The 27,771-nt window shown below is 53.5% G+C and overlaps 2 protein-coding genes across 2 annotated transcripts in view; one reads left to right on the forward strand and one right to left on the reverse strand.

Moving 5' to 3' along the window:
• Nucleotides 1–27,771, reverse strand: part of LOC141145703 (uncharacterized) — a 353,511-nt gene that overhangs the window by 44,864 nt on the left and 280,876 nt on the right. The gene's annotated exons all lie outside the window — the stretch shown is intronic.
• On the forward strand, nt 413–17,508 carry LOC141145708 (uncharacterized; the record flags this gene model as incomplete). Its single annotated transcript, XM_073632586.1, is given in 2 exon segments — nt 413–519; nt 16,018–17,508. Coding segments are annotated over 2 exon segments (1,185 nt in total). The 3' UTR covers nt 17,121–17,508.

A 27,771-nucleotide genomic window follows, 5' to 3' on the forward strand; every position in this document is an offset into this window, starting at 1 on the left:
CCACCTATAGACATCCCAACCCTCTCATGTCCTCCAACCATAAAATCACCTATAGACATCCCAACCCTCTCATGTCCTCCAACCATAAAATCACCTATAGACACCCCATTCCTCTGATGTCCTCCAACCATAAAATCACCTATAGACACCCCATTCCTCTGATGTCCTCCAACCATAAAATCACCTATAGACACCCCATTCCTCTGATGTCCTCCAACCATAAATCCATCTATAGACAACTTTCCCCTCTTATGTTCTCAAATTTTGAATCCTATAAAAAAGCCTATATCCTTGAACTCCGAATCCAAGCACATATACAAAGATTTACAACCCCTTTGTTTATTGGTGAGCTGCAGCGTGTGATCCGTGTGCCGCGTATAATCTGACCACCTCTCTATGTTCCGTGTTTCAGCCAAGCTCTGTTCTCCCAGGACGTTATGAGCGATCAGAATGTTGGAACACACATGTGGGAACCTCCTGGGTCTGATGAGGACGACGATTGCCAGACACCTTTTACAGGTGGGGAGAGGTCTGAGCGAGGAGGAGAGGTAGGATCAGTGTGGAGGGTTAGGAGGGGGGATAGGCAGGAGCTTTTTGTGAAAGAGAAGGGTGGTCATGGATAGAAATGGGGAGAATGACCAGAAGAATTATTATGAGAGGTCAGAGCTGTGTATAGGGGGAAGGGTGTGCAGAGGAAGTAATGTTGATGGTATTAAGGGGAAGTAGAAATAGTATGGAGAGGTGAGGGAGTGGAGGGAGGAGAAGTTGGGGGGAAGAAGAAAGGAATGGGGGGTGACTGGAGGTGAGAAGGGCGAGGATGACTGGAGGGGGAGAAGGAAGGAAGGTCGAGGATGACTGGAGGGGGAGAAGGAAGGAAGGGCGAGGGATGACTGGAGGGGGAGAAGGAAGGAAGGGCGAGGGATGACTGGAGGGGGAGAAGGAAGGAAGGGCGAGGGATGACTGGAGGGGGAGAAGGAAGAGCGGGGGTGACTGGAGGGGGAGAAGGAAGGAAGGAAGGGCGAGGGATGACTGGAGGGGGAGAAGGAAGGAAGAGCGGGGGTGACTGGAGGGGGAGAAGGAAGGGCAGGGGGGTGACTAGAGGGGAGAAGGAAGGAAGGGCGGGGGTTGACTGGAGGGGAGAAGGAAGGAAGGGCGGGGATGACTGGAGGGGGAGAAGGAAGAGCGGGGGTGACTGGAGGGGAGAAGGAAGGAAGGGCAGGGGGGTGACCGGAGGGGAGAAGGAAGGAAGGGCGGGGGATGACTGGAGGGGAGAAGGAAGGAAGGGCGGGGATGACTGGAGGGGGAGAAGGAAGAGCGGGGGTGACTAGAGGGGAGAAGGAAGGAAGGAAGGGAGGGGATGACTGGAGGGGAGAAGGAAGGAAGGGAGGGGATGACTGGAGGGGGAGAAGGAAGGAAGGGCGAGGGATGACTGGAGTGGGAGAAGGAAGAGCGGGTGTGACTGGAGGGTGAGAAGGAAGAGTGGGGGTGACTGGAGGGGAGAAGGAAGGAAGGGAGGGGGTGACTGGAGGGGGAGAAGGAAGAGCGGGGGTGACTGGAGGGGAGAAGGAAGGAAGGGCGGGGGGTGACTGGAGGGGAGAAGGAAGGAAGGGCGGGGATGACTGGAGGGGAGAAGGAAGGAAGAGCGGGGGATGACTGGAGGGGGAGAAGGAAGGAAGGGCGGGGGGTGACTGGAGGGGAGAAGCAAGGAAGGGAGGGGATGACTGGAGGGGGAGAAGAAAGGAAGGGCGGGGATGACTGGAGGGGAGTAGGAAGGAAGGGCGGGGATGACTGGAAGGAAGAAGGAAGGAAGAGCGGGGGGTGACTGGAGGGGAGAAGGAAGGAAGGGCGGGGATGTCTGGGGGTGGGGGAAGGGCGGGGGTGACTGGAGGGGAGAAGGAAGGGTGGGGGGTGACTGGAGGGGAGAAGGAAGAAAGGGCGGGGATGTCTTGGGGGGGTGGGGGAGAAGGAAAGGCGAGGATGACTGGAGGGGAGAAGGAAGGAAGGGCGGGGATGTCTTGAGGGGGGGGGAGGAAGGAAGGGAGGGGATGACTGGAGGGGAGAAGGAAGGAAGGGCGGGGGTGACTGGAGGGGGAGAAGGAAGGAAGGGCGGGGAATGACTGGAGGGGGAGAAGGAAGGAAGGGCGGGGGATGACTGGAGGGGGAGAAGGAAGGAAGGGGGCGGGGATGACTGTAGGGGGAGAAGGAAGGAAGGGAGGGGAAGACTGGAGGGGGAGAAGAAAGGAAGGGAGGGGGGAGAAGGAAGGAAGGGAGGGGAAGACTGGAGGGGGAGAAGGAAGGAAGGGCGGGGGATGAATGGAGGGGGAGAAGGAAGGAAGGGAGGGGGAGAAGGAAGGAAGGGCGGGGGATGACTGGAGGGGAAGAAGGAAGGGAGGGCGGGGGATGACTGGAGGGGGAGAAGGAAGGAAGGGAGGGGGAGAAGGGAGGGGAAGACTGGAGGGGGAGAAGGAAGGAAGGGCGGGAGATGACTGGAGGGGGAGAAGGAAGGAAGGGAGGGGAAGACTGGAGGGGGAGAAGGAAGGAAGGGCGAGGGATGACTGGAGGGGTAGAAGGAAGGAAGGGTGTGGATGTCTTGGGGGGGGGGGGGGGAGAAGGAATGAAGGGTGAGGATCACTGGAGGGGGAGAAGGAGGGGCGAAGATCACTGGAGGGGGATAAGGAAGGAAGGAAGGGCGGGGATGTCTTGGGGGGGGGGGGGGAGAAGGAAGGAAGGGCGAGAATGACTGGAGGGGGAGAAGGAAGGAAGGGCGGGGATGTCTTGGGGGAGGGGGAGAAGGAAGGAAGGGCGGGGATGACTGGAGGGGGAGAAGGAAGGAAGGGTGGGGATGACTGGAAGGGGAGAAGGAAGGAAGGGTGGGGATGACTGGAGGGGGAGAAGCAAGGGCGGGGATGACTGTAGGGGGAGAAGGAAGGAAGGGAGGGGAAGACTGGAGGGGGGAAGAAAGGAAGGGAGGGGGAGAAGGAAGGAAGTGAGGGGAAGACTGGAGGGGGAGAAGGAAGGAAGGGCGGGGGGTGACTGGAGGGGGAGAAGGAAGGGAGGGGAAGACTGGAGGGGGAGAAGGAAGGGAGGGGAAGACTGGAGGGGGAGAAGGAAGGAAGGGCGGGGGATGACTGGAGGTGGAGAAGGAAGGAAGGACGGGGGATGACTGGAGGGGGAGAAGGAAGGAAGGGAGGGGAAGACTGGAGGGGGAGAAGGAAGGAAGGGCGGGGGATGACTGGAGGGGGAGAAGGAAGGAAGGAAGGGAAGGGAAGACTGGAGGGGGAGAAGGAAGGGCGGGGGATGACTGGAGGGGGAGAAGGAAGGAAGGGAGGGGAAGACTGGAGGGGGAGAAGGACAGAAGGGCGGGGGATGACTGGAGGGGGAGAAGGAAGGAAGGGCGGGGGATGACTGGAGGGGGAGAAGGAAGGAAGGGCGAGGGATGACTGGAGGGGGAGAAGGAAGGAAGGGAGGGGAAGACTGGAGGGGGAGAAGGACGGAAGGGCGGGGGATGACTGGAGGGGGAGAAGGAAGGGCGGGGGATGACTGGAGGGGGAGAAGGAAGGAAGGGCGGGGGATGACTGGAGGGGCAGAAGGAAGGAAGGGCGGGGATGTCTTGAGGGGGGGGGGAAGGAAGGGCGGGGATGACTGGAGGGGGAGAAGGAAGGAAGGGCGGGGATGACTAAAGGGGGAGAAGGAAGGAAGGGCGGGGATGTCTTGGGGGGGGGGGGGAGGAAGGAAGGGAGGGGATGACTGGAGGGGGAGAAGGAAGGAAGGGCGGGGGATGACTGGAGGGGGAGAAGGAAGGAAGGGGAAGACCGGAGGGGGAGAAGGAAGGAAGGGCGAGGGATGACTGGAGGGGCAGAAGGAAGGAAGGGTGGGGATGTCTTGGGGGGGAGAAGGAAGGAAGGGAGGGGATGACTGGAGGGGGAGAAGGAAGGGTAAGGATCACTGGAGGGGGAGAAGGAGGGGCGAAGATCACTGGAGGGGGAGAAGGAAGGAAGGGCGAGGATGACTGGAGGGGAGGAAGGAAGGGAGGGCGGGGATGACTGGAGGGGGAGAAGGAAGAGCGGGGGTGACTGGAGGGGAGAAGGAAGGAAGGGAGGGGGTGACTGGAGGGGGAGAAGGAAGAGCGGGGGTGACTGGAGGGGAGAAGGAAGGAAGGGAGGGGGTGACTGGAGGGGGAGAAGGAAGAGCGGGGGTGACTGGAGGGGAGAAGGAAGGAAGGGCGGGGGGTGACTGGAGGGGAGAAGGAAGGAAGGGCGGGGATGACTGGAGGGGAGAAGGAAGGAAGAGCGGGGGATGACTGGAGGGGGAGAAGGAAGGAAGGGTGGGGGGTGACTGGAGGGGAGAAGCAAGGAAGGGAGGGGATGACTGGAGGGGGAGAAGAAAGGAAGGGCGGGGATGACTGGAGGGGAGTAGGAAGGAAGGGCGGGGATGACTGGAAGGGAGAAGGAAGGAAGAGCGGGGGGTGACTGGAGGGGAGAAGGAAGGAAGGGCGGGGATGTCTGGGGGTGGGGGAAGGGCGGGGGTGACTGGAGGGGAGAAGGAAGGGTGGGGGGTGACTGGAGGGGAGAAGGAAGAAAGGGCGGGGATGTCTTGGGGGGGTGGGGGAGAAGGAAAGGCGAGGATGACTGGAGGGGAGAAGGAAGGAAGGGCGGGGATGTCTTGAGGGGGGGGGAGGAAGGAAGGGAGGGGATGACTGGAGGGGAGAAGGAAGGAAGGGCGGGGGTGACTGGAGGGGGAGAAGGAAGGAAGGGCGGGGAATGACTGGAGGGGGAGAAGGAAGGAAGGGCGGGGGATGACTGGAGGGGGAGAAGGAAGGAAGGGCGGGGATGACTGTAGGGGGAGAAGGAAGGAAGGGAGGGGAAGACTGGAGGGGGAGAAGAAAGGAAGGGAGGGGGGAGAAGGAAGGAAGGGAGGGGAAGACTGGAGGGGGAGAAGGAAGGAAGGGCGGGGGATGAATGGAGGGGGAGAAGGAAGGAAGGGAGGGGGAGAAGGAAGGAAGGGCGGGGGATGACTGGAGGGGAAGAAGGAAGGGAGGGCGGGGGATGACTGGAGGGGGAGAAGGAAGGAAGGGAGGGGGAGAAGGGAGGGGAAGACTGGAGGGGGAGAAGGAAGGAAGGGCGGGAGATGACTGGAGGGGGAGAAGGAAGGAAGGGAGGGGAAGACTGGAGGGGGAGAAGGAAGGAAGGGCGAGGGATGACTGGAGGGGTAGAAGGAAGGAAGGGTGGGGATGTCTTGGGGGGGGGGGGGGAGAAGGAATGAAGGGTGAGGATCACTGGAGGGGGAGAAGGAGGGGCGAAGATCACTGGAGGGGGATAAGGAAGGAAGGAAGGGCGGGGATGTCTTGGGGGGGGGGGGAGAAGGAAGGAAGGGCGAGAATGACTGGAGGGGGAGAAGGAAGGAAGGGCGGGGATGTCTTGGGGGAGGGGGAGAAGGAAGGAAGGGCGGGGATGACTGGAGGGGGAGAAGGAAGGAAGGGTGGGGATGACTGGAAGGGGAGAAGGAAGGAAGGGTGGGGATGACTGGAGGGGGAGAAGCAAGGGCGGGGATGACTGTAGGGGGAGAAGGAAGGAAGGGAGGGGAAGACTGGAGGGGGGGAAGAAAGGAAGGGAGGGGGAGAAGGAAGGAAGTGAGGGGAAGACTGGAGGGGGAGAAGGAAGGAAGGGCGGGGGGTGACTGGAGGGGGAGAAGGAAGGGAGGGGAAGACTGGAGGGGGAGAAGGAAGGGAGGGGAAGACTGGAGGGGGAGAAGGAAGGAAGGGCGGGGGATGACTGGAGGTGGAGAAGGAAGGAAGGACGGGGGACGACTGGAGGGGGAGAAGGAAGGAAGGGAGGGGAAGACTGGAGGGGGAGAAGGAAGGAAGGGCGGGGGATGACTGGAGGGGGAGAAGGAAGGAAGGAAGGGAAGGGAAGACTGGAGGGGGAGAAGGAAGGGCGGGGGATGACTGGAGGGGGAGAAGGAAGGAAGGGAGGGGAAGACTGGAGGGGGAGAAGGACAGAAGGGCGGGGGATGACTGGAGGGGGAGAAGGAAGGAAGGGCGGGGGATGACTGGAGGGGGAGAAGGAAGGAAGGGCGAGGGATGACTGGAGGGGGAGAAGGAAGGAAGGGAGGGGAAGACTGGAGGGGGAGAAGGACGGAAGGGCGGGGGATGACTGGAGGGGGAGAAGGAAGGGCGGGGGATGACTGGAGGGGGAGAAGGAAGGAAGGGCGGGGGATGACTGGAGGGGCAGAAGGAAGGAAGGGCGGGGATGTCTTGAGGGGGGGGGAAGGAAGGGCGGGGATGACTGGAGGGGGAGAAGGAAGGAAGGGCGGGGATGACTAAAGGGGGAGAAGGAAGGAAGGGCGGGGATGTCTTGGGGGGGGGGGGGAGGAAGGAAGGGAGGGGATGACTGGAGGGGGAGAAGGAAGGAAGGGCGGGGGATGACTGGAGGGGGAGAAGGAAGGAAGGGGAAGACCGGAGGGGGAGAAGGAAGGAAGGGCGAGGGATGACTGGAGGGGCAGAAGGAAGGAAGGGTGGGGATGTCTTGGGGGGGAGAAGGAAGGAAGGGAGGGGATGACTGGAGGGGGAGAAGGAAGGGTAAGGATCACTGGAGGGGGAGAAGGAGGGGCGAAGATCACTGGAGGGGGAGAAGGAAGGAAGGGCGAGGATGACTGGAGGGGAGGAAGGAAGGGAGGGCGGGGATGTCTTGGGGGGGGGGGGGGAGGGAGAAGGAAGGAAGGGCGGGGATGACTGGAGGGGGAGAAGGAAGGAAGGGCGGGGATGACTGCAGGGGGAGAAGGAAGGAAGGGCGGGGATGTCTTGAGGGGGGGGGGGAGGAAGGAAGGGAGGGGATGACTGGAGGGGGAGAAGGAAGGAAGGGCGGGGATGTCTTGAGGGGGGGGGGAGGAAGGGCGGGGATGACTGGAGGGGGAGAAGGAAGGAAGGGAGGGGAAGACTGGAGGGGGAGAAGGACGGAAGGGCGGGGGATGACTGGAGGGGGAGAAGGAAGGGCGGGGGATGACTGGAGGGGGAGAAGGAAGGAAGGGCGGGGGATGACTGGAGGGGCAGAAGGAAGGAAGGGCGGGGATGTCTTGAGGGGGGGGGGAAGGAAGGGCGGGGATGACTGGAGGGGGAGAAGGAAGGAAGGGCGGGGATGACTAAAGGGGGAGAAGGAAGGAAGGGCGGGGATGTCTTGGGGGGGGGGGGGAGGAAGGAAGGGAGGGGATGACTGGAGGGGGAGAAGGAAGGAAGGGCGGGGGATGACTGGAGGGGGAGAAGGAAGGAAGGGGAAGACCGGAGGGGGAGAAGGAAGGAAGGGCGAGGGATGACTGGAGGGGCAGAAGGAAGGAAGGGTGGGGATGTCTTGGGGGGGAGAAGGAAGGAAGGGAGGGGATGACTGGAGGGGGAGAAGGAAGGGTAAGGATCACTGGAGGGGGAGAAGGAGGGGCGAAGATCACTGGAGGGGGAGAAGGAAGGAAGGGCGAGGATGACTGGAGGGGAGGAAGGAAGGGAGGGCGGGGATGTCTTGGGGGGGGGGGGGGGAGGGAGAAGGAAGGAAGGGCGGGGATGACTGGAGGGGGAGAAGGAAGGAAGGGCGGGGATGACTGCAGGGGAGAAGGAAGGAAGGGCGGGGATGTCTTGAGGGGGGGGGGGAGGAAGGAAGGGAGGGGATGACTGGAGGGGGAGAAGGAAGGAAGGGCGGGGATGTCTTGAGGGGGGGGGAAGGAAGGGCGGGGATGACTGGAGGGGGAGAAGGAAGGAAGGGCGGGGATGACTAAAGGGGGAGAAGGAAGGAAGGGCGGGGATGTCTTGGGGGGGGGGGAGGAAGGGAGGGGATGACTGGAGGGGGAGAAGGAAGGAAGGGCGGGGATGACTGGAGGGGGAGAAGGAAGGAAGGGCGGGGATGTCTTGAGGGGGGGGGGAGGAAGGAAGGGAGGGGATGACTGGAGGGGGAGAAGGAAGGAAGGGCGGGGATGACTGGAGGGAGAGAAGGAAGGAAGGAAGGGAGGGGATGACTGGAGGGGGAGAAGGAAGGAAGGGCGGAGATGTCTTGGGGGAGGGGGAGAAGGAATGAAGGGCGGGGATGTCTTGGGGGAGGGGGAGAAGGGAGGAAGGGAGGGGATGACTGGAGGGGGAGAAGGAAGGAAGGGCGGGGATGACTGGAGGGGGAGAAGGAAGGAAGGGCGGGGATGTCTTGAGGGGGGGGAGGAAGGAAGGGAGGGGATGACTGGAGGGGGAGAAGGAAGGAAGGGCGGGGATGACTGGAGAGGGAGAAGGAAGGAAGGGCGGAGATGTCTTGGGGGAGGGGGAGAAGGAATGAAGGGCGGGGATGTCTTGGGGGAGAAGGAAGGAAGGGCGGGGATGTCTTGGGGGAGGGGGAGAAGGAAGGAAGGGAGGGGATGACTGGAGGGGGAGAAGGAAGGAAGGGCGGGGATGACTGGAGGGGGAGAAGGAAGGAAGGGCGGAGATGTCTTGGGGGAGGGGGAGAAGTAATGAAGGGCGGGGATGTCTTGGGGGAGGGGGAGAAGGAAGGAAGGGCGGGGATGTCTTGGGGGAGGGGGAGAAGGAAGGAAGGGCGGGGATGTATTGAGGGGGGGGAGGAAGGAAGGGAGGGGATAACTGGAGGGGGAGAAGGAAGGAAGGGCGGAGATGTCTTGGGGGAGGGGGAGAAGGAATGAAGGGCGGGGATGTCTTGGGGTGGGGGGTATAGGGTGAGAGAGGTAGGAGAAGGGTAGAGAGAGGAAGTGGGAAAGTAACAGGGACAGGTTAGAACCTCTGTCAGGTTTTCCGGAGATAATCTTCTCTCAGTCACCAGTACGGTTATCCCCATAGAAAGATTTCCTCTTTTTCTGCTCCAGTGACAACCAAAATGTAGGATTGCCCATCTCCTTCTTTCCAGCTGTTGTCACCATAACACATAGAGGATGGGGGATCTTCCTGGAGGGGCTTAGACTGCAATACAAACCTGACAGAGATCCTCGCCCTTCCACACTCTCTGGGTTGGATTTAGGTACATCCTCTCTGGGTTGGGTTTGGGTACATCCTCTCTGGGTTGAGTTTAGGTACATCCTCTCTGGGTTGGGTTTAGGTACATCCTCTCTGGGTTGGGTTTGGGTACATCCTCTCTGGGTTGGATTTAGGTACATCCTCTCTGGGTTGGGTTTGGGTACATCCTCTCTGGTTTGGGTTTAGGTACATCCTCTCTCGGTTGGGGTTGGGTACATCCTCTCTGGGTTGGGTTTAGGTACATCCTCTCTGGGTTGGGTTTAGGTACATCCTCTCTGGGTTGGGTTTAGGTACATCCTCTCTCGGTTGGGGTTGGGTACATCCTCTCTGGGTTGGGTTTAGGTACATCCTCTCTGGGTTGGGTTTGGGTACATCCTCTCTGGGTTGGGTTTGGGTACATCCTCTCTGGGTTGGGGTTGGGTACATCCTCTCTGGGTTGGGTTTGGGTACATCCTCTCTGGGTTGGGTTTGGGTACATCCTCTCTGGGTTGGGTTTGGGTACATCCTCTCTGGGTTGGGTTTGGGTACATCCTCTCTCTGGGTTGGGTTTGGGTACATCCTCTCTGGGTTGGGTTTGGGTACATCCTCTCTGGGTTGGGCTTGGGTACATCCTCTTTGGGTTGGGGTTGGGTACATCCTCTTTGGGTTGGGTTTAGGTACATCCTCTCTGGGTTGGTTTAATTAGGGTTGCACCGATGCTAGTATCGGTTTTGGTGCCGATACCGAGTATTTGCAGAAGTATCGGTACTCGTACAAACGCACCGATACCTGATACTTTCAGGCTCGGTTCTTTGAGCTGTCTTTGGGGATGAAGAAATGCTCCTCTGTTTAATCCCTTATTAATCCTTCATTTACTCTAATCAGTCTTAATTAACTCCCTATTCTCCTCCATTTAATTATTATTTTCCTGCTTTTATGTTTTTTTCACGTCTATTTTATAAACGATAAACAATTAAAACTTTTTTTTTTGTTTGCTTTGTTAGTGAATATTTTTACACATTTCATATTAAGAAAGCGCAAAATTAAAAAACAAAATCCATTAATTTCATTTGTAAATGACTTTTCAATGCTTTGTACCATTTCTGACAGCTGTAGTGTAAAGAAAACAGTTGCGGTAGGTATTGGTATCGGTAATTCGTATCGGTAATCGGTATGGGCGAGTACTAAAAAAAAGTATCGGTACTCGTACTCATTGTAAGAAAAATGGTATCGGTGCATCCCTAGTTTAGGTACATCCTCTCTAGTTTGGGATTGGGTACATCCTGTCTGGGTTGGGTTTAGGTACATCCTCTCTGGGTTGAGGTTGGATACATCCTCTCTAGGTTGGGTTTAGGTACATCCTCTTTGGGTTGGGTTTAGGTACATCCTCTCTGGGTTTGGTTTGGGTACATCCTCTCTGGGTTGGCTTTGGGTACATCCTCTCTGGGTTGGGTTTAGGTACATCCTCTCTGGGTTGGGTTTAGGTACATCCTCTCTGGGTTGGGTTTAGGTACATCTTCTCTGGGTTGGGTTTGGGTACATCCTTTCTGGGTTGGGTTTGGGTACATCCTCTCTGGGTTGGGTTTGGGTACATCCTCTCTGGGTTGGGTTTGGGTACATCCTCTCTGGGTTGGGTTTAGGTACATCCTCTCTGGGTTGGGTTTAGGTACATCCTCTCTGGGTTGGGTTTGGGTTCATCCTCTCTGGGTTATGTTTGGTTAAATCTTCTCTGGGTTGGGTTTGGGTACATCCTCTCTAGATTGGGTTTGGGTACATCCTCTCTGGGTTGGGTTTGGGTACATCCTCTCTGGGTTGGGTTTGAGTACATCCTCTCTGGGTTGGGTTTGGGTACATCCTCTCTGGGTTGGGTTTGGGTACATCCTCTCTGGGTTAGGTTTAGGTACATCCTCTCTGGGTTGGGTTTGGGTACATCCTCTCTGGGTTGGGTTTGGGTACTTCCTCTCTGGGTTGGATTTAGGTACATCCTCTCTGGGTTGGGTTTGGGTACTTCCTCTCTGGGTTGGATTTAGGTACATCCTCTCTGGGTTGGGTTTGGGTACATCCTCTCTGGGTTGGGTTTGGACTTCCTGTGTTTTGTAGAATCTCCCAGACTGCACTCTGGCTGTCTAATGATCTGGTATGTTGTGTTTTATAGATCTGAGCAGACCAAACTCTTCTCTCTCATCCATTGAGGGACACAGGAGATCAGATACGGTCGGGTTATACTGCCACCTACAGGAGGTATGAACACAACAGAACAATTGTAAGCCAGGCCTGGATAACCCCTCCTACTCCCAGCATGCCTGAGGAGGGTGGAGCTCTGAGATGTCACCTTCCGTCTCTTCATTGTGACTCTTTCCAGAGCTGGTAAGCGGTAGCCATGGGGCCCCCTTCCTGGTCTGGGGCCCTTTCACTGCCTCAGTACTTGCCCTGTGCTTGATAGAAGGAGGTTTGGCTGAGGCTCCCTCACTTTCCACTGCTGGGCGCCTTCTACATTTTCTGCTGCCGCCACTGTTCTCACCATGGGAACGGTTAATGGAAAGACTGAGCGCTGATGTCATCCACAGGGGTGGAGTCTCCCACATATTCCCACCAATCAGGGATCATTGTCCCCCTAATACTCCTTCACAAGCGCCACATGGAGCTCCATGCTCCGGTCTATTTCCATTGTCCACCTCTGGCCACCAGGGACCTCCATAGAAACTCAGGACTTTGTGTTCCCTCAACTCCTCCCACCCAGGAACTGAGCGCTCTGGTGTCATCTCCCGCTTAGTCAATCACGCCCCGCTGTCCACTAAGCCCCGGGTCACACATGTGCGATTCTAGACATGCTAGATATGATGTGTTCCTATTGTGGTCCACACACATTGCGTTTTGGACTAAAATCGCAAAGCGCAAGTTTAGGTGTCATTTTCAGTGGCACCTAAAACGCAGTGCAGTTTTTCTGCAATTGTCGCACGATTTACTGTGTGTTAACGGCAAAATGCATCGCGTGAAGCTTGCCGCCCAAAAAAAAGGAGCAGGAGCTTCACACAATGCCATTTGACGTGAGTGCTGTGCGATGAATCGCATGACAATCGGGGCAAAACCACTTGGCGTTTTAGGTGCTGCTGAAAATGACACCTGAACCTGCGCTTTGCGGGAAGAATCGCATTCTGCCGCAATCCCAAAATGCCCAGTAGTAAATGGTATTAGTTCGACTCATATCGTTTGTTCAGGGCCGATACCGAATCTTTGGCCGCCTTTCAGGGTGCCGATATTCTGTACATTTAAAGTTCTGAATACTGCTGTGGGTGGTTGGCTCCCATGGCGTGCACTGCCCAAGGCGAAGGAGGCGGTGGCCTTTGCCCTATCCGGGTAGAAGAAGCCAGGACTGTCAGAAGATTTGCAGGCCCAGTGCGTGTGGCACAACGTACGTAATGACGTGTGCATGTGCCGCGCGCCTCCGTGCACCAGACTTGTGAATTTTCTGACAGTCTGAGTCCTGGCTTCTTCTACCTGGGCCGATGACATAGTGGGCCCCAAAAATTTGGTCGCTGCAGCAGAGGAAGACCAATATCGGTAAGTTTATGACCAATACTGAAGTGAATATCGGCCCCCAGATAATGGGCCACACTGATAATCGATCAACCCCTAGTGAATGTAGCCATAGGATTGCTATTGACAGGCAATTTTGCATTAAAGGAACCTTAAAGTTGGACCTTACAGCATTCTGATCAGCCTCGGGTCCTTCAGAGCTTCTCCATCTACAGGATCTTCCCATAACTCCTCCTACCAGAGGAATCTCTCCCACTGAAGGGTCCCTGGATTTTATCTGGTGGGATCGCCCCCCCTGAAGGGTCCCAGGCCTCATCTGGTGGAATCCCTCCCACTGAAGTGTCCCGGGCCTCATCTGGTGGAATCGCCCCCACTGAAGGGTCCCAGGCCTCATCTGGTGGAATCGCCCCCACTGAAGGGTCCCGGGCCTCAACTGGTGGAATCCCTCCCACTGAATGGCCCTGGGCCTCAGGTGGAATACCTCCCACTGAAGGGTCTCGGGCCTCGTCTGGTGGAATCCCTCCCACTGAAGAGTCCTGGGCCTCATCTGCTGGAATCACTCCCACTGAACGGTCCCGGGCCTCATCTGGTAGGATCCTTCCCACTGAAGGGTCTCGGGCCTCGTCTGGTGGGATCGCCCCCCCTGAAGGGTCCCAGGCCACATCTGGTGAAATCCCTCCCACTGAAGGGTCCCGGGCCTCATCTGGTAGGATCCCTCCCACTGAAGGGTCCCGAGCCTCATCTGATGGAATTCCTCCCACTGAAGGGTCCCGGGCCTCATCTGGTGGAATTCCTCCCACTGAAGGCTCCCGGGCCTCATCTGGTGGAATTCCTCCCACTGAATGGTCCTGGGCCTCATTAGGTGGAATACCTCCCACTGAAGGGTCTCGAGCTTCGTCTGGTGGAATCCCTCCCACTGAAGAGTCCTGGGCCTCATCTGGTGAAATCCCTCCCACTGAAGGGTCCCGGGCCTCATCTGGTAGGATCCCTCCCACTGAAGGGTCCCGAGCCTCATCTGGTTGAATTCCTCCCACTAAAGGGTCCCGGGCCTCATCTGGTGGAATTCCTCCCACTGAGGGGTCCCGGGCCTTATCTGGTGGAGTTCCTCCTACTGAACGGTCCCGGGCCTTATCTGGTGGAGTTCCTCCTACTGAACGGTCCCGGGCCTTATCTGTTGGAATTCCTCTCACTGGAGGGTCCCGGGCCTCATCTAGTGGAATTCCCCCACTGAAGGGTTCCAGGCCTCATCTGGTGAAATCCCTCCCATTGAAGGGCCCCCCAGGGCCTCATCTGGTGGAATCCCTCCCACTAAAAGGTCCAGGGTCTCATCTGGTGGAAACCCCCTTCCGCTACTGAAGTGTCCCGGGCCTCATCTGGTGAAATAATTACCCCCCCCCCCCAACACACACTGAAGTGTCCCAGGCCTCATGGATTGCGACTTTGATGCAACTTTACACTCTGGCACTCAAGTAGCAACAAAGTAGTGCAGGAACCTTTATATGTCCAAAGTCGCATATTAGAGTTAAGGATTAGGGTTAGATGTTAGAATTAAGGATTAGGTTTAGATATTAGGGTTAGATGTTAGAATTAAGGATTAGGTTTAGATATTAGGGTTAGATGTTGGGGTTAAGGATTAGGGTTCGATGTTGGGTTAAGGATTAGGGTTAGATGTTGGGGTTAAGGATTAGGGTTAGATGTTGGGGTTAAGGGTTAGGGTTGGATGTTGGGGTTAAGGGTTAGGGTTGGATGTTGGGGTTAAGGATTAGGGTTAGATGTTGGGGTTAAGGATTAGATGTTGGGGTTAAGGATTAGATGTTGGGGTTAAGGATTAGGGTTCGATGTTGGGGTTAAGGATTAGGGTTAGATGTCGGGGTTAAGGATTAGGGTTAGATGTCGGGGTTAAGGATTAGGGTTAGATGTCGGGGTTAAGGATTAGGGTTCGATGTCGGGGTTAAGGATTAGGGTTCGATGTTGGGGTTAAGGATTAGGGTTAGATGTCGGGGTTAAGGATTAGGGTTAGATGTCGGGGTTAAGGATTAGGGTTGGATGTCGGGGTTAAGGATTAGGGTTAGATGTCGGAGTTAAGGATTAGGGTTAGATGTCGGGGTTAAGGATTAGGGTTCGATGTCGGGGTTAAGGATTAGGGTTCGATGTCGGGGTTAAGGATTAGGGTTAGATGTCGGGGTTAAGGATTAGGGTTCGATGTCGGGGTTAAGGATTAGGGTTAGATGTCGGGGTTAAGGATTAGGGTTAGATGTCGGGGTTAAGGATTAGGGTTCGATGTCGGGGTTAAGGATTAGGGTTAGATGTCGGGTTAAGGATTAGATGTTGGGGTTAAGGTTTAGGGTTCGAAGTTAGAATTAAGGATTAGGTTTAGATATTAGGGTTAATTGTTGGGGTTAAGGGTTAGATGTTAGGGTTAAGGATTAGGGTTGGATGTTGGGGTTAAGGATTAAGGGTTAGATGTTAGAATTAAGGATTAGGTTTAGATGTTAGAATTAAGGATTAGGTTTAGATATTAGGGTTCGATGTTGGGGTTAAGGATTAGGGTTCGATGTTGAGGTTAAGGATTAGGGTTCGATGTTGAGGTTAAGGATTAGGGTTAGATGTTGGGGTTAAGGGTTAGGGTTGGATGTTGGGGTTAAGGGTTAGGGTTGGATGTTGGGGTTAAGGATTAGGTTTAGATGTTAGAATTAAGGATTAGGTTTAGATATTAGGGTTCGATGTTGGGGTTAAGGATTAGGGTTCGATGTTGAGGTTAAGGATTAGGGTTCGATGTTGAGGTTAAGGATTAGGGTTCGATGTTGAGGTTAAGGATTAGGGTTCGATGTTGGGGTTAAGGATTAGGGTTGGATGTTGGGGTTAAGGATTAGGTTTAGATGTTAGAATTAAGGATTAGGTTTAGATATTAGGGTTCGATGTTGGGGTTAAGGATTAGGGTTCGATGTTGGGGTTAAGGATTATGTTTAGATGTTTGGTTCTCTGTGTCCTCTCTCTGTCTGGAACGGCGCCCAGCTTCATATTGCTTCAGATTCCGCCATTGTTCCTTCAGGCAGCTCCAGGGCTGTGGACAGTCCACAATTTTTTTCATTGGCCCTGCTCCTGGTTGTAGCTGTCCTGCCCACCCTTCCACTGGACTGCTTTTGGACAGCTTGGCTGAATCTTAATTCCCTTGTCCCTCAGCAAATTGAAGTCCATTGGGGGACCCAGGTCCCACCCCTCTAGTTCTGTTCATGCTTTTGGTACTGGCATGCTAGGTTGGGGGGGGGGGGGGGCGTTATACTGGGGCTCGTCTAAAATGTTTTTGTTCTCTAGTATCCAATCCTCTCGGTGGCAGTATACCCCGACTGTATTTACATCCCTATTTACGTCCCTCAATGGACAAGAAAGAAAAAGGATTTTCCAGTAAGTAGAGAAATCCTATTTTCACAGCCCAACTCTTCCACGATGGTGGCCATTTTTCCAGGATCCGAGAGAACCTATGCTGTGATTTAATGGCTTCTTTCTATCCTCAGGTGCATTTCGGCCCATGAACGGTACAGAAGATGAGAACACTTTGTACATCCAGCAGTGTGGGGTCTTATTGGACTGTCAAGATGACGATGACGACGATGATGATGATGAAGATAGAGACATCTCCCAGTCAGCTCCGGGTGAGGAAAGCGAGGAAAGCTTTTTAGAAACTGACAAAAAGGACAGTCCTCCCTGCAGTGCTTCCTCTAAGGGCCGCCCAAGCGGGAAGGGGGCCAACAAGCTCTCCAATATCATTGCTCATCTACAGAGCCTGGCCAGTGAGCGGGAGTCCTCCCGCAGAGAGACTGCAGCAGAGGAAGACGAGGCCTGGCCTGAGATGGGGGAGAGCTCCTACGCCTTCTCTAGTGACGGCATTCCATATGAAGGTAACAGTCTGGCCTCGCCGCAGGGCCGCCCGCACTCCACAGACCAGCGACTCAAGGCTTTTAAGGCCATTAAGATCTTGCAGGAGACGGACTCCAAGGACAAAAAGTACATTTGTGTGGAGTGCGGGAAGACCAGCCGCTACAAGTCGGCCTATTTGCGGCACAAGCGAACTCACACGGGGGAAAAGCCTTTTAGTTGTACGGATTGCGGGAAGTGCTTCCGGCGCAGCTCACAATTGGTGACGCATCAGCGAACTCATACGGGAGAGAGGCCGTACACGTGTCTGCGGTGTGGGAAAAGCTTCAGCTGTAACTCCACCCTGGTCACCCACCAGCGGACCCACACGGGGGAAAAACCTTACATCTGCATGGAGTGCGGCAAGGGTTTCATCCACAGCTCTGACTACAATCGCCATCATCGCGTCCACCGAGGAGAGAAACGCTACACCTGCAAGGAGTGCGGCAAGAGCTTCAGCCAGAGTTCCTACCTGGTCATCCACCAACGCATTCATACCGGTGAGAAACCCTTCATCTGCAACGAATGCGGAAAAAGCTTCAGCCGCAACTCGTCACTGGTGACCCATCAGAGAGTTCACACCGGAGAGCGTCCCTACACCTGTGCTGAATGTGGGAAGAGCTTCCGCCAAAGTTCCCACCTCCTCATCCACCAGAGGACCCACACGCCGGACAGCCACCTGGCGCTCCGTGCTATGATGTGAGGGCTGCGCACGTCACTTCCAAAGATACTCAATAGGACATTTCCAGACTGCTCCAGTCGAGTTCTCCAACTTCTTGGTGCTATTGGAGAAGCATAGGAGCCCCCCATCGTGTAGCGTCCTCATCCTTGTAGTGTGCTGATATCATCTGGCCATATTGCAGAACATTTGTGTCCCCCCCCCCCCCCCACCTGTCTATTTATATACGATGGCTAGCTGTAAAGACTTAGTCCATCCGCTGTCTCTGTTAGAGAGTCAGGAGTGCTATAGTAGGTAGCTTCATCCTGATTGCATGCCTCTCTCTCCAATCACGAGTCGCTGCATCCTCTGTATCCTGTCTAATGTGTCTCTTTTTCTTTAAACTTTGTTAAAGGAGACTGTGCCCCCCTTGTGTCTCTGTGGAGTCATTGTGTACTGAGCCTACATGACACAGGTTTGAGTGCTGGTGTAATACAAGCTGTACGTATGGCCGTTAGAGGAGGAATCATGAGAGGACAGACCGCCAGTACAGAACTTGAGTTTACCGAAAGTTGGGTGTATAGCCTCTAGAGGAGGAGTCATAAGAGTACAGGCCAGCAGTACTGAACATGAGTTTGCCGAGAGTTGGGTGTATGGCCTCCATGGGAAGAGTCATAAGAGGACAGGCCAGCGGTACAGAACATGTTTGCCAAGAGTTGGGTATATGGCCTCTATAGAAAGAGTCTTGAGAGGACAGATGGACAGTACAGAACATGAGTTTACCAAGAGTTGGGTGTATGGCCTCCATAGGAGGGATCATGAGAGGACAGTCAGGAGCTACAGAGCAGGAGTTTATCAAGGGTTGGGTGTATAGCCTCTAGAGGAGGAGTCATGAGAACACAGACCAGCAGTACAGAACATGTTCTGAGTACAGAACATGTATGGCCTTCTTAGAAAGGATCAGAAAAGGACAGGCAGAAGATATAGAAGACAAATCTTGAAGGTAGGTCTGTGAGTATGATCTCCATAGGAAGAGTCATGGGGTGATAGAGAGACAGTACAGAAGATGAGGGTTTGCAGGATGGTGAGTGTATGACCTCCATAGGATGACTCATCGGAGGACAGATGCGAGGTACAGGAGGAGAGCTTGCAGGGAGGTGTGTGTAGCCCCCTATAGGAGGAGTCATGGGAGGACAGACAGTAAGTACAGGAGATGGGGGTTTAAAGGGATGTGTGTGTAGCCTCCATAAGAAGAGTCATGTGTATGGCTTCCTTCATGGGAGGACAGACAGGGAACACAGAAACGAGGGTTTTGAGGGAGAGGTGTGTATGGCTTCATTGGGATGAGTCATGAGAGGACAGATGGGCAGTACAGAACTTGGGAGTTTGCAGAGAGCTGGGTGTATGACCTCCATAGGAAGAGTCGTGTGTGACCTCCATAAGAAGAGTATTGGGAGGACAGACCAGCAGTAAAGAACACGAGTTAGCTGGGAGTTGTGTGTATCGCCTCTATAGGAAGAGTCATGAGAGGACAGACATGGTACAGAAGATGAGTTTACAGGGAGGTGTGTGTGACCTCCATAGGAGAGTCGAAGGAGCAGACAGGAGATAGAGAAGATGGTTTATTTGATGTTGTATGGTCTTCATAGGAACGATCAAGGGAGGACTGATAGACGGTACCAAAGTTGAGTTTGCAGGGAGGTGTGTGTATGGCCTTCTTAGAAAGGATCAGAAGAGGACAGGCAGAAGATATAGAAGACAAATCTTGAAGGTAGGTCTGTGAGTATGATCTCCATAGAAAGAGTCATGGGACGATAGAGAGACAGTACAGAAGATGAGGGTTTGCAGGGAGGTGAGTGTATGACCTCCATAGGATGACTCATCGGAGGACAGATGGGAGGTACAGGAGGAGAGCTTGCAGGGAGGTGTGTGTAGCCCCCTATAGGAAGAGTCATGGGAGGACAGACAGTAAGTACAGGAGATGGGGGTTTAAAGGGATGTGTGTGTAGCCTCCATAAGAAGAGTCATGTGTATGGCCGCCTTCATGGGAGGACAGACGGGACACAGAAACGAGGGTTTTGAGGGAAAGGTGTGTATGGCTTCCATTGGAGGAGTCAATTGGACAGAAGGGTGGAACAGAAGAAGAATTTGCAGGGAGGTGTGTGTATGGCCTCCATAGGAAGAGACATGAGTGGACAGACCAAAGGCATATAGATGAGGGTTTTCAGGAATGTGTGTATGGTCTATGTAGGAAGAGGCATATGTGTATGGCCATTACGGGAGGAGAGGCAGATGGTACATAAGATGAGAATTTTCAGGGAGGTATGTGTATGACCTCCATTGAAACTGTCATCAGAGGACAGGAAGGTGGTATAGAAGTTGAGTTTGCAGGAAGGTGTGTGTGGCCTCCATAGGAGTACAGACATGAGAGGAAGAAGGTGGTTTATTTGATGGTGTATGGTCTCCAGAGAAGGGGTCGCAAAGGAAAAGGCAGAAGGTACAGAAGATGAAAGTTTGAAGGTAGGTCTATGAGTATGAACTCCATAGGAAGAGTCATGGGAGGACAGGCGGGAGGTACAGAAGGAGAGTTTACAGGGAAGGTGTGTGTGGCCACCATAGGAGGAGTCATGGGAGGACAGACAAGAGGCACAAATGATGAGGGTTTGAAGGAACATGTGTATGGCCACCATAGGAGGAGTCATGGGAGGTCAGACAGGATGAGGGTTTGCAGGGAGGTGTGTATGGCCCCCATAGGAAGCGTCATGAGAGGACACAGATGAGTTTGCAGGGAGGTTTATATCCTCCATAGGAAGTCTTAATAGGACAGACAAGAGGTCCAAAAGATGAGGAGTTGTAGGGAGGAGTAGGAGTCATGGAAGAACATACAGAAGATGGGAGTTTGTGGGGAGGTGTGTGTGTGTGGCCTCCATAGGAGGAGTCATGTGTGACCTCCAGTTTACAGGGAGGTGTGCATATGGCCTTCATAGGAGGAGCCATGGGAGAACATACAGGAGATACAGAAGATGAGTTTGAGGGAAGGAATGTGTGTGGCCTCCATAGGAGGAATCATGGGTGGTCAGACAGGAAGTATGGAAGATGAGAGTTTGCAGGGAGATGTGTGGCCTCCATAGGAGGAGTTGTATGGGATGTGTCTTTTCTTGACATCTGTGATCAGGGTGTAAGAAATGCAGAGTTGGGGGTGTCCTGTAGCTCAGTGGTATAATGTATACATGCTTATTTCTGTACATTTCATTGGTTATCAGACTCCTCCGTGTGTAGCACTTGGCGGTGGTTGGCAGTTCCATCCACATTGTCGTCGTCCTCCTGGTGGAATCTTGGCATTGATCTCTGTTCTGTGTCATCTAATGAGATGACCATTGAAGGATGATTTGTGATTGGCCGCTGGTTTTCAGCACTTTTCTTTGCTTTTACAAAAAATTTTTGAGTGCATTGTAAAATACAGTGTGATCGGGGGAGGGTCAGTACTATGGAGAATTGTAATTCTAAACATCGGTTGGTGTCTTTCATTGCTTTCAAATTACTTATCTGGGGAAGTCTGCAGAAGTCTCCAGTCAATGGAAGGTGAGGCCATCGGGAAGAAGAATAGGAGAGGGTACCAGTCTCGGGAGTTGGGTCACATACAGCTGTTTTTTTTTTTTTTTGTTTGTTTTTTTTTTACTGCTGTCTAGGGCTTCATTAGAAAGATTTCTTCTCACTTCCTGTCCCACTGACAACAGTATCACCAGACAGGAAGTGAGGGAAAAACATGGACATGTGGACATGAAAATCTGCCAAAGAGTCTCTAGATTCCTTGTCTATCTCTGTGTTGGAGAGCTCCCCTCAAATCTAGGAACATTCTCTGCACCGTCCTCCTCTCCCACAGCACATAACGCTCCCCTCCGGAAACATGTAATCCTCCTCTCCCAGAGCCTATAACGCTCCCCTCCGGAAACATGTAATCCTCCTCTCCCAGAGCCTATAACGCTTCACTCCCGAAACACGTAATCCTCCTCTCCCAGAGCACATAACCCTCCCTTCCCGAAACACGTAATCCTCCTCTCCCAGAGCACATAACCCTCCCTTCCCGAAACACGTAATCCTCCTCTCCCAGAGCACATAACCCTCCCTTCCCAAAACACGTAATCCTCCTCTCCCAGAGGGTATAATCCTCCTCTCCCAGAGCACATAACCCTCCCTTCCCGAAACACGTAATCCTCCTCTCCCAGAGCACATAACCCTCCCTTCCCGAAACACGTAATCCTCCTCTCCCAGAGGATATAATCCTCCTCTCCCAGAGCACATAACCCTCCCTTCCCGAAACACGTAATCCTCCTCTCCCAGAGCACATAACGCTCCCCTCCGGAAACATGTAATCCTCCTCTCCCAGAGCCTATAACGCTCCACTTCTGAAACACGTAATCCTCCTCTCCCAGAGCACATAACCCTCCCCTCCCGAAACACGTAATCCTCCTCTCCCAAAACACATAATCCTCCTCTCCCAGAGCACATAACCCTCCCTTCCCGAAACACGTAATCCTCCTCTCCCAGAGCACATAACCCCCCCCTCCCGAAACACGTAATCCTCCTCTCCCAGAGCACATAACCCTCCCTTCCCGAAACACGTAATCCTCCTCTCCCAGATCCCATAACGCTCCCCTCCAGAAACATGTAATCCTCCTCTCCCAGAGCCTATAACGCTCCACTTCTGAAACACGTAATCCTCCTCTCCCAGAGCACATAACCCTCCCCTCCCGAAACACGTAATCCTCCTCTCCCAAAACACATAATCCTCCTCTCCCAGAGCACATAACCCTCCCTTCCTGAAACACGTAATCCTCCTCTCCCAGAGCACATAACCCTCCCTTCCTGAAACACGTAATCCTCCTCTCCCAGAGCACATGACCCTCCCTTCCCGAAACACGTAATCCTCCTCTCCCAGAGCACATAACCCCCCTCCCGAAACACATAATCCTCCTCTCCCACAGCACATAACCCTCCCTTCCCGAAACATATAATCCTCCTCTCCCAGAGCACATAACCCTCCCTTCCCGAAACATATAATCCTCCTCTCCCAGAGCACATAACCCTCCCTTCCCGAAACATATAATCCTCCTCTCCCAGAGCACATAACCCCCCTCCCGAAACACATAATCCTCCTCTCCCAGAGCACATAATCCTCCCTTCCCGTAACAAGTAATCCTCCTCTCCCGAAACACGTAATCCTCCTCTCCCAGAGCACATAATCCTCCCTTCCCGCAACAAGTAATCCTCTCCCAGAGCACATAACCTACCCCTCCCGAAATGCGTAATCCTCCTCTCCCAGAGCACATAACCCTCCCCTCCCGAAACACGTAATCCTCCTCTCCCAGAGCACATAACCTACCCCTCCCGAAACATGTAATCCTCCTCTCCCAGAGCACGTAACCCTCCCTTCCTGAAACGCGTAATCCTCCTCTCCCAAAACACGTAATCCTTCTCTCCCAGAGCACATAACTCCCCCTCCCGAAACACGTAATCCTCCTCTCCCAGAGCACATAACCCCCCCCCGAAACACGTAATCCTCCTCTCCCAGAGCACATAACCCTCCTCTCCCGAAACAGGTAATCCTCCTCTCCCAGAGCACTTAACCCTCCTCCCCCAGAAGGCATATCCCTCCCTTCCCGAAACACATAATCCTCCTCTCCCAGAAGGTATATCCCTCATCTCAATGAACATGTAGCCTTTCCTTGCAGGAATACGGAATCCTATTCCAGAACACGTGACCCATTTCCTCCCTGTACATGTAATCCTCCCTTTCCTGAAGAAATAACCCCCTTCCCAAAAACCAGAACCTCCCCTCTCCCATCGTATGACCTCGCTGCACATACTCCTCTCTGCCCTGTACACAACCCATGTAACTCTCACCTTCCTGAACAGATAGATCTTCTCCAACACCCAATCCCTCCCGAAACATGACCATTCCAGAACAAGCGACTCCCCTTTCCTAAAACACGTAACCCTCCTATCCCATAGCGCATAACCCCCTCTTCCCAGAAGAGGTGACTACGCTTTTCTGGTATAAGTGACCCTTTTCTCCCTGAACTCATCACCCTTCCTTATCTAACCCTCGCTCCCAGTGCATGTGTGGACTGGTTGGGCTGAATGCAGGTTGATGTGACAGTACAGAAGATGTTGAGTTTGTATTGGCTTTTGGCAGCATTGGGTCCATTGTCTCACCTTTGCTAGGAGGTTCTCAGACTGTTGGGGGGAACCCAGAACTCCTCAGATAATGTTTTTTTTTTGTGGTCACAGTGTACATGATTGTAGTTTGAGGCTCATTTTAGATCCCGACGGGATGAGGAGATGGATACGATGTTATTTTTCTGATCCCTGATTTGTGTCCTGACAGTCTACTTCTATTTGCCATCATGCTGGTAGGTTTGGGGGTCAGTCAGGTTTTACATTTCAGAAAGTTTCTGAATAGAACAATAAAATGATTCCTATACAAGGTAAAAGATCTTCATTACGTCTGTCGTAGGACTCGGGAGATATAAACTAAAGGTGAACATGGCTGGGTTCAGCTCCTTTTTGCCGACAGTTGTATTCTTGGTGTTTCTATGTGCTAAAGAGGACCTATCAAGAGGCTGAATCTGTCTACGCTGGACCTCCTCAACTCCACCTTACCCTAGAACCATTATGAGGGCTGAGTGTCCTAATGTCTGCTTCCATCAGAGGCTTCTCAGACAGTTGTTTGTCTTCATGTCTGGTGATATTGAGGTCCCGGGAGAGCAGGTTGGTGATTGGGTTGTTCCTATGGAGAATTGCGTGTCTTTAGTGAAATCTTCCTCTCCTTCAGTGTGTTCCTGGAAGTCATTCACCAGCGGCCCCTACTTATGTCTCAGCTTGGTAGATGGAGACTGCTACAGCCAATCCACACCATCGATATCTGCCTGGTGGCCCCTCATTACCCACTTTCCAGTATTTGCCAAACAAGAGCCCCAAACGAGCCGAATATAGAGAGAGCAGGAAAAATACGATGTGTGACAATGACATTGAGGGGATGGTGATGGGGGTCATCTGTTGGCTTGCCTGGAGACACCCGGGATATGAATTCTTAGAAGCGGCAAACTGCAGTTCATATCCCAAGGATTTCCCATGTCATGCTTTTTAGAAGCTGGATGGGAAAAAAAATAAATGATGTAAGAACAACTTATTCTGTCCCATGAGCATTACAGGAGCTGAGAAAAACCTAAAATATGAAAGTATTTCCCAATCCGAAGTGCTGGATTTCCATCTGTGCCTCCATTATAGACAGGTGGACATTCCCATGCTGACCTAGGAAGACTCTTCCATGGAGACCTGATAGACATTCCCTCATTGACATGATATAACTTTCTTTTTGACCTGATACATCTCCACACAATGACCCAATGGATTACATCGTTTATAAAGATGAGAAAAGACACCAGTCCAACCTGTGTGTCATTTTTATTCCCTAACAGTTCTCACAGCTCTGTACATTCTGCTTCCAGGGAAAGACATCCAAAAGTCTTTTCTCGAAGTTAGTACCACTTCCTTGGGGGGGGGGGGGGATATTTCACATTTTACTGCTCCAGTAAAAACCCTTTCCACAATCTAAAGGTTTCACCTTTCTTCCATCCACAAATCATGGGCATGTGTCTCCTTCAGGGGCCTTAGAGTAAATAGTTTATTCTAGTTACTGGAGTCACCTTTGATGTATTTGTACATTGTAATCATATCTCCTCTTAAGAGCCTCCTCTCTAGAGTGATTAACTTTCATCTATTTCATCTGTCTTCAGAGGTAAGCTCCTCCATCCCCCCTAGCTGAGGTCTTTTGTCCTCCATCTCATCTCGCTGAGTTCTTCTGTCCTCCATAGCTGAGCTCCTCAATCCCACATAGTTGAGGTCTTTTGTCCTCCATCTCATCTATCTGAGTTCTTCTGTCCTCCATAGCTGAGCTCCTCCATCCCACATAGTTGAGCCCCTTCAACCCCCATAGCTAAGCTCCTCCACCCCCCCTAGCCTAGGTATTTTGTCCTCCATCTCCTCTAGCTGAGTTCTTCTGTCCTCCATAGCTGAGCTCCTCCATCCCACATAGTTGAGCCCCTTCAACCCCCATAGCTGAGCTCCTCCATCCCACATAGTTGAGCCCCTTCAACCCCCATAGCTGAGCTCCTCCACCCCCCCCCCCAGCTGAGGTCTTTTGTCCTCCATCTCCTCTAGCTGAGTTCTTCTGTCCTCCATAGCTGAGCTCCTCCATCCCACATAGTTGAGCCCCTTCAACCCCCATAGCTGAGCTCCTCCATCCCCCCCTAGCCGAGGTCTTCTGTCCTCCATGGCTGAGCTCCTCCATCCTCAATAGCTGAGCCCCTCCATCTCCCCTAGCTGAGGTTTTCTGTCCTCCATAGCTGAGCTTCTTCATCCCCCATAGGTGAACCCCTTCATCCCCCCTAGCTAAGGTCTTCTGTCCTCCATAGCTGATCTCTTCCATCCTCAGTAGCTGAGCCCCTTTACCCCCCCTAGCCGAGGTCGTATTCTGTCCTCCATAGCCGATCTCCTCCATCCTCCATAGATGGGCTCCTATGTCCCCATAGCTAGGGTCCTCCATAGCTGAGCTCTTCTATCCCCATAGCTTGGATCCTGCCACCCCCCATATCTGAGCTCCTCTGTCCCCATAGCTGGGGTCATCCATTCCCCATAGCTGAGCTCCTCTGTCCCCATAGGTGGGGTCCTCCATCCCCCATAGTTGAGCTCCTCCACCCCCCCCAGCTGAGGTCTTTTGTCCTCCATCTCCTCTAGCTGAGTTCTTCTGTCCTCCATAGCTGAGCTCCTCCATCCCACATAGTTGAGCCCCTTCAACCCCCATAGCTGAGCTCCTCCATCCCCCCCTAGCCGAGGTCTTCTGTCCTCCATGGCTGAGCTCCTCCATCCTCAATAGCTGAGCCCCTCCATCTCCCCTAGCTGAGGTTTTCTGTCCTCCATAGCTGAGCTCCTTCATCCCCCATAGGTGAACCCCTTCATCCCCCCTAGCTAAGGTCTTCTGTCCTCCATAGCTGATCTCTTCCATCCTCAGTAGCTGAGCCCCTTTACCCCCCCTAGCCGAGGTCGTATTCTGTCCTCCATAGTCAATCTCCTCCATCCTCCATAGATGGACTCATATGTCCCCATAGCTAGGGTCCTCCATAGCTGAGCTCTTCTATCCCCATAGCTTGGATCCTGCCACCCCCCATAGCTGAGCTCCTCTGTCCCCATAGCTGGGGTCATCCATTCCCCATAGCTGAGCTCCTCTGTCCCCATAGCTGGGGTCATCCATTCCCCATAGCTGAGCTCCTCTGTCCCCATAGGTGGGGTCCTCCATCCCCCATAGTTGAGCTTCTCTACCCCCAAAGCCAAGCTCCTTCATCCCTCTTCATTTTTTTGTCTTACACTGAACTCTCTCTGATCCAACATCTTCGCTCAGGATTGGTGACTAAAGCTGAACCTCAAATTCCAGATAAGGGGGATCCCCCCGTATTCTGTGGGAGGGGAGTGATTGATTTCTGGAGTGTTTGTTTTTTTACTGCATCAGAGTAGTCTGTTGGTTTTGTTAGCTGTGGCTTGGCATTGCATGCTAATGCGAAGTCTGTGATCTACAATCTTCAATGGCCACCACCCCAGTATATGAAGCTTAAAGCGGTGTTCTGCCCAAAAAAAAAAAAAATTAAAAACCAGCAGATACACATAATGCAGCTGCTGGCTTTTAACAATAGGACACTCACCTGTCCTGGAGTCCAGCGATGTCGGCACCGCAGCTGATGTTTCCATCAGCTGTCCGGTGCTGCTGCCGCCATTGTGGGTAAGGGTACCCGGCAGTGTAGCCTTAAGGCAGGGAACCCTACTGCGCATGCATGAGGCCCAGCTCCTCTCTTCTACTGGCCCAGCAACAGGGAGAGGTGGAGGGAGCCCCGCGGCGATGTTACGAGCCGTGGCCCGGACTCCCGGAAGTGGGAACAGGATACCTGGCAGAGACAGGTATCCTGCCCCCCCCCCAAAGGTGCCAAATGTGGCACCGGAGGGGGAGAGGAGACAAAATGAGTGGAAGTTCCACTTCTGGGTGGAACTCCACTTTAAGAGCATGACAACACAGACCACTCAGGTTGATGGACGAATCCCAGGATCATGGAAGTTTCACTTTCAGCCTCAAGTCAAAGCTGCAGATCTGAAGTTCCCAGACTTGTGTCTTTTTTCAACCTCACCTACTATGTAATCATGTAGCTGCCCTGGGAGGATCCTCTGAGCCCTCTATTGCAGCTTGAGACTTATTGGAAGCTCCATAGACCCACATCGTCACCTGCTGGTCATCAATGTTGTGTGCTGAGAGGTAACCGGTGTCATTGCAACATTTTTGGTCTTTGAGTTGGGCTATGCCATGAGTTTAAATAGTAAGACTTAAGGCATGTGCCTAATCAAGTGAGAGGACTACGAAATGCTTCCAGAGTAGAACTGTCAGTGTTTTTGTTGTACCCAATGGAAATGGACCAAACTGGGGCACCACAGGACAGAAGACTTGTCTCTGGTGGGGGGTTTCTTATAGCATAGGACTACTAATCTTCATCTCAGAGGTGCCTGGCATGTGTGAGGTAAGTAGGCAACAAGTTCAATACTCTATATCAGCCTTTCTCAACCTTTTCAACACAGAGTAACCCTTGAAATAACT

The sequence above is a fragment of the Aquarana catesbeiana genome, linkage group LG05 (genome assembly GCF_042186555.1).
Source record: "Aquarana catesbeiana isolate 2022-GZ linkage group LG05, ASM4218655v1, whole genome shotgun sequence".
NCBI classification, from domain to species: Eukaryota; Metazoa; Chordata; class Amphibia; order Anura; family Ranidae; genus Aquarana; species Aquarana catesbeiana.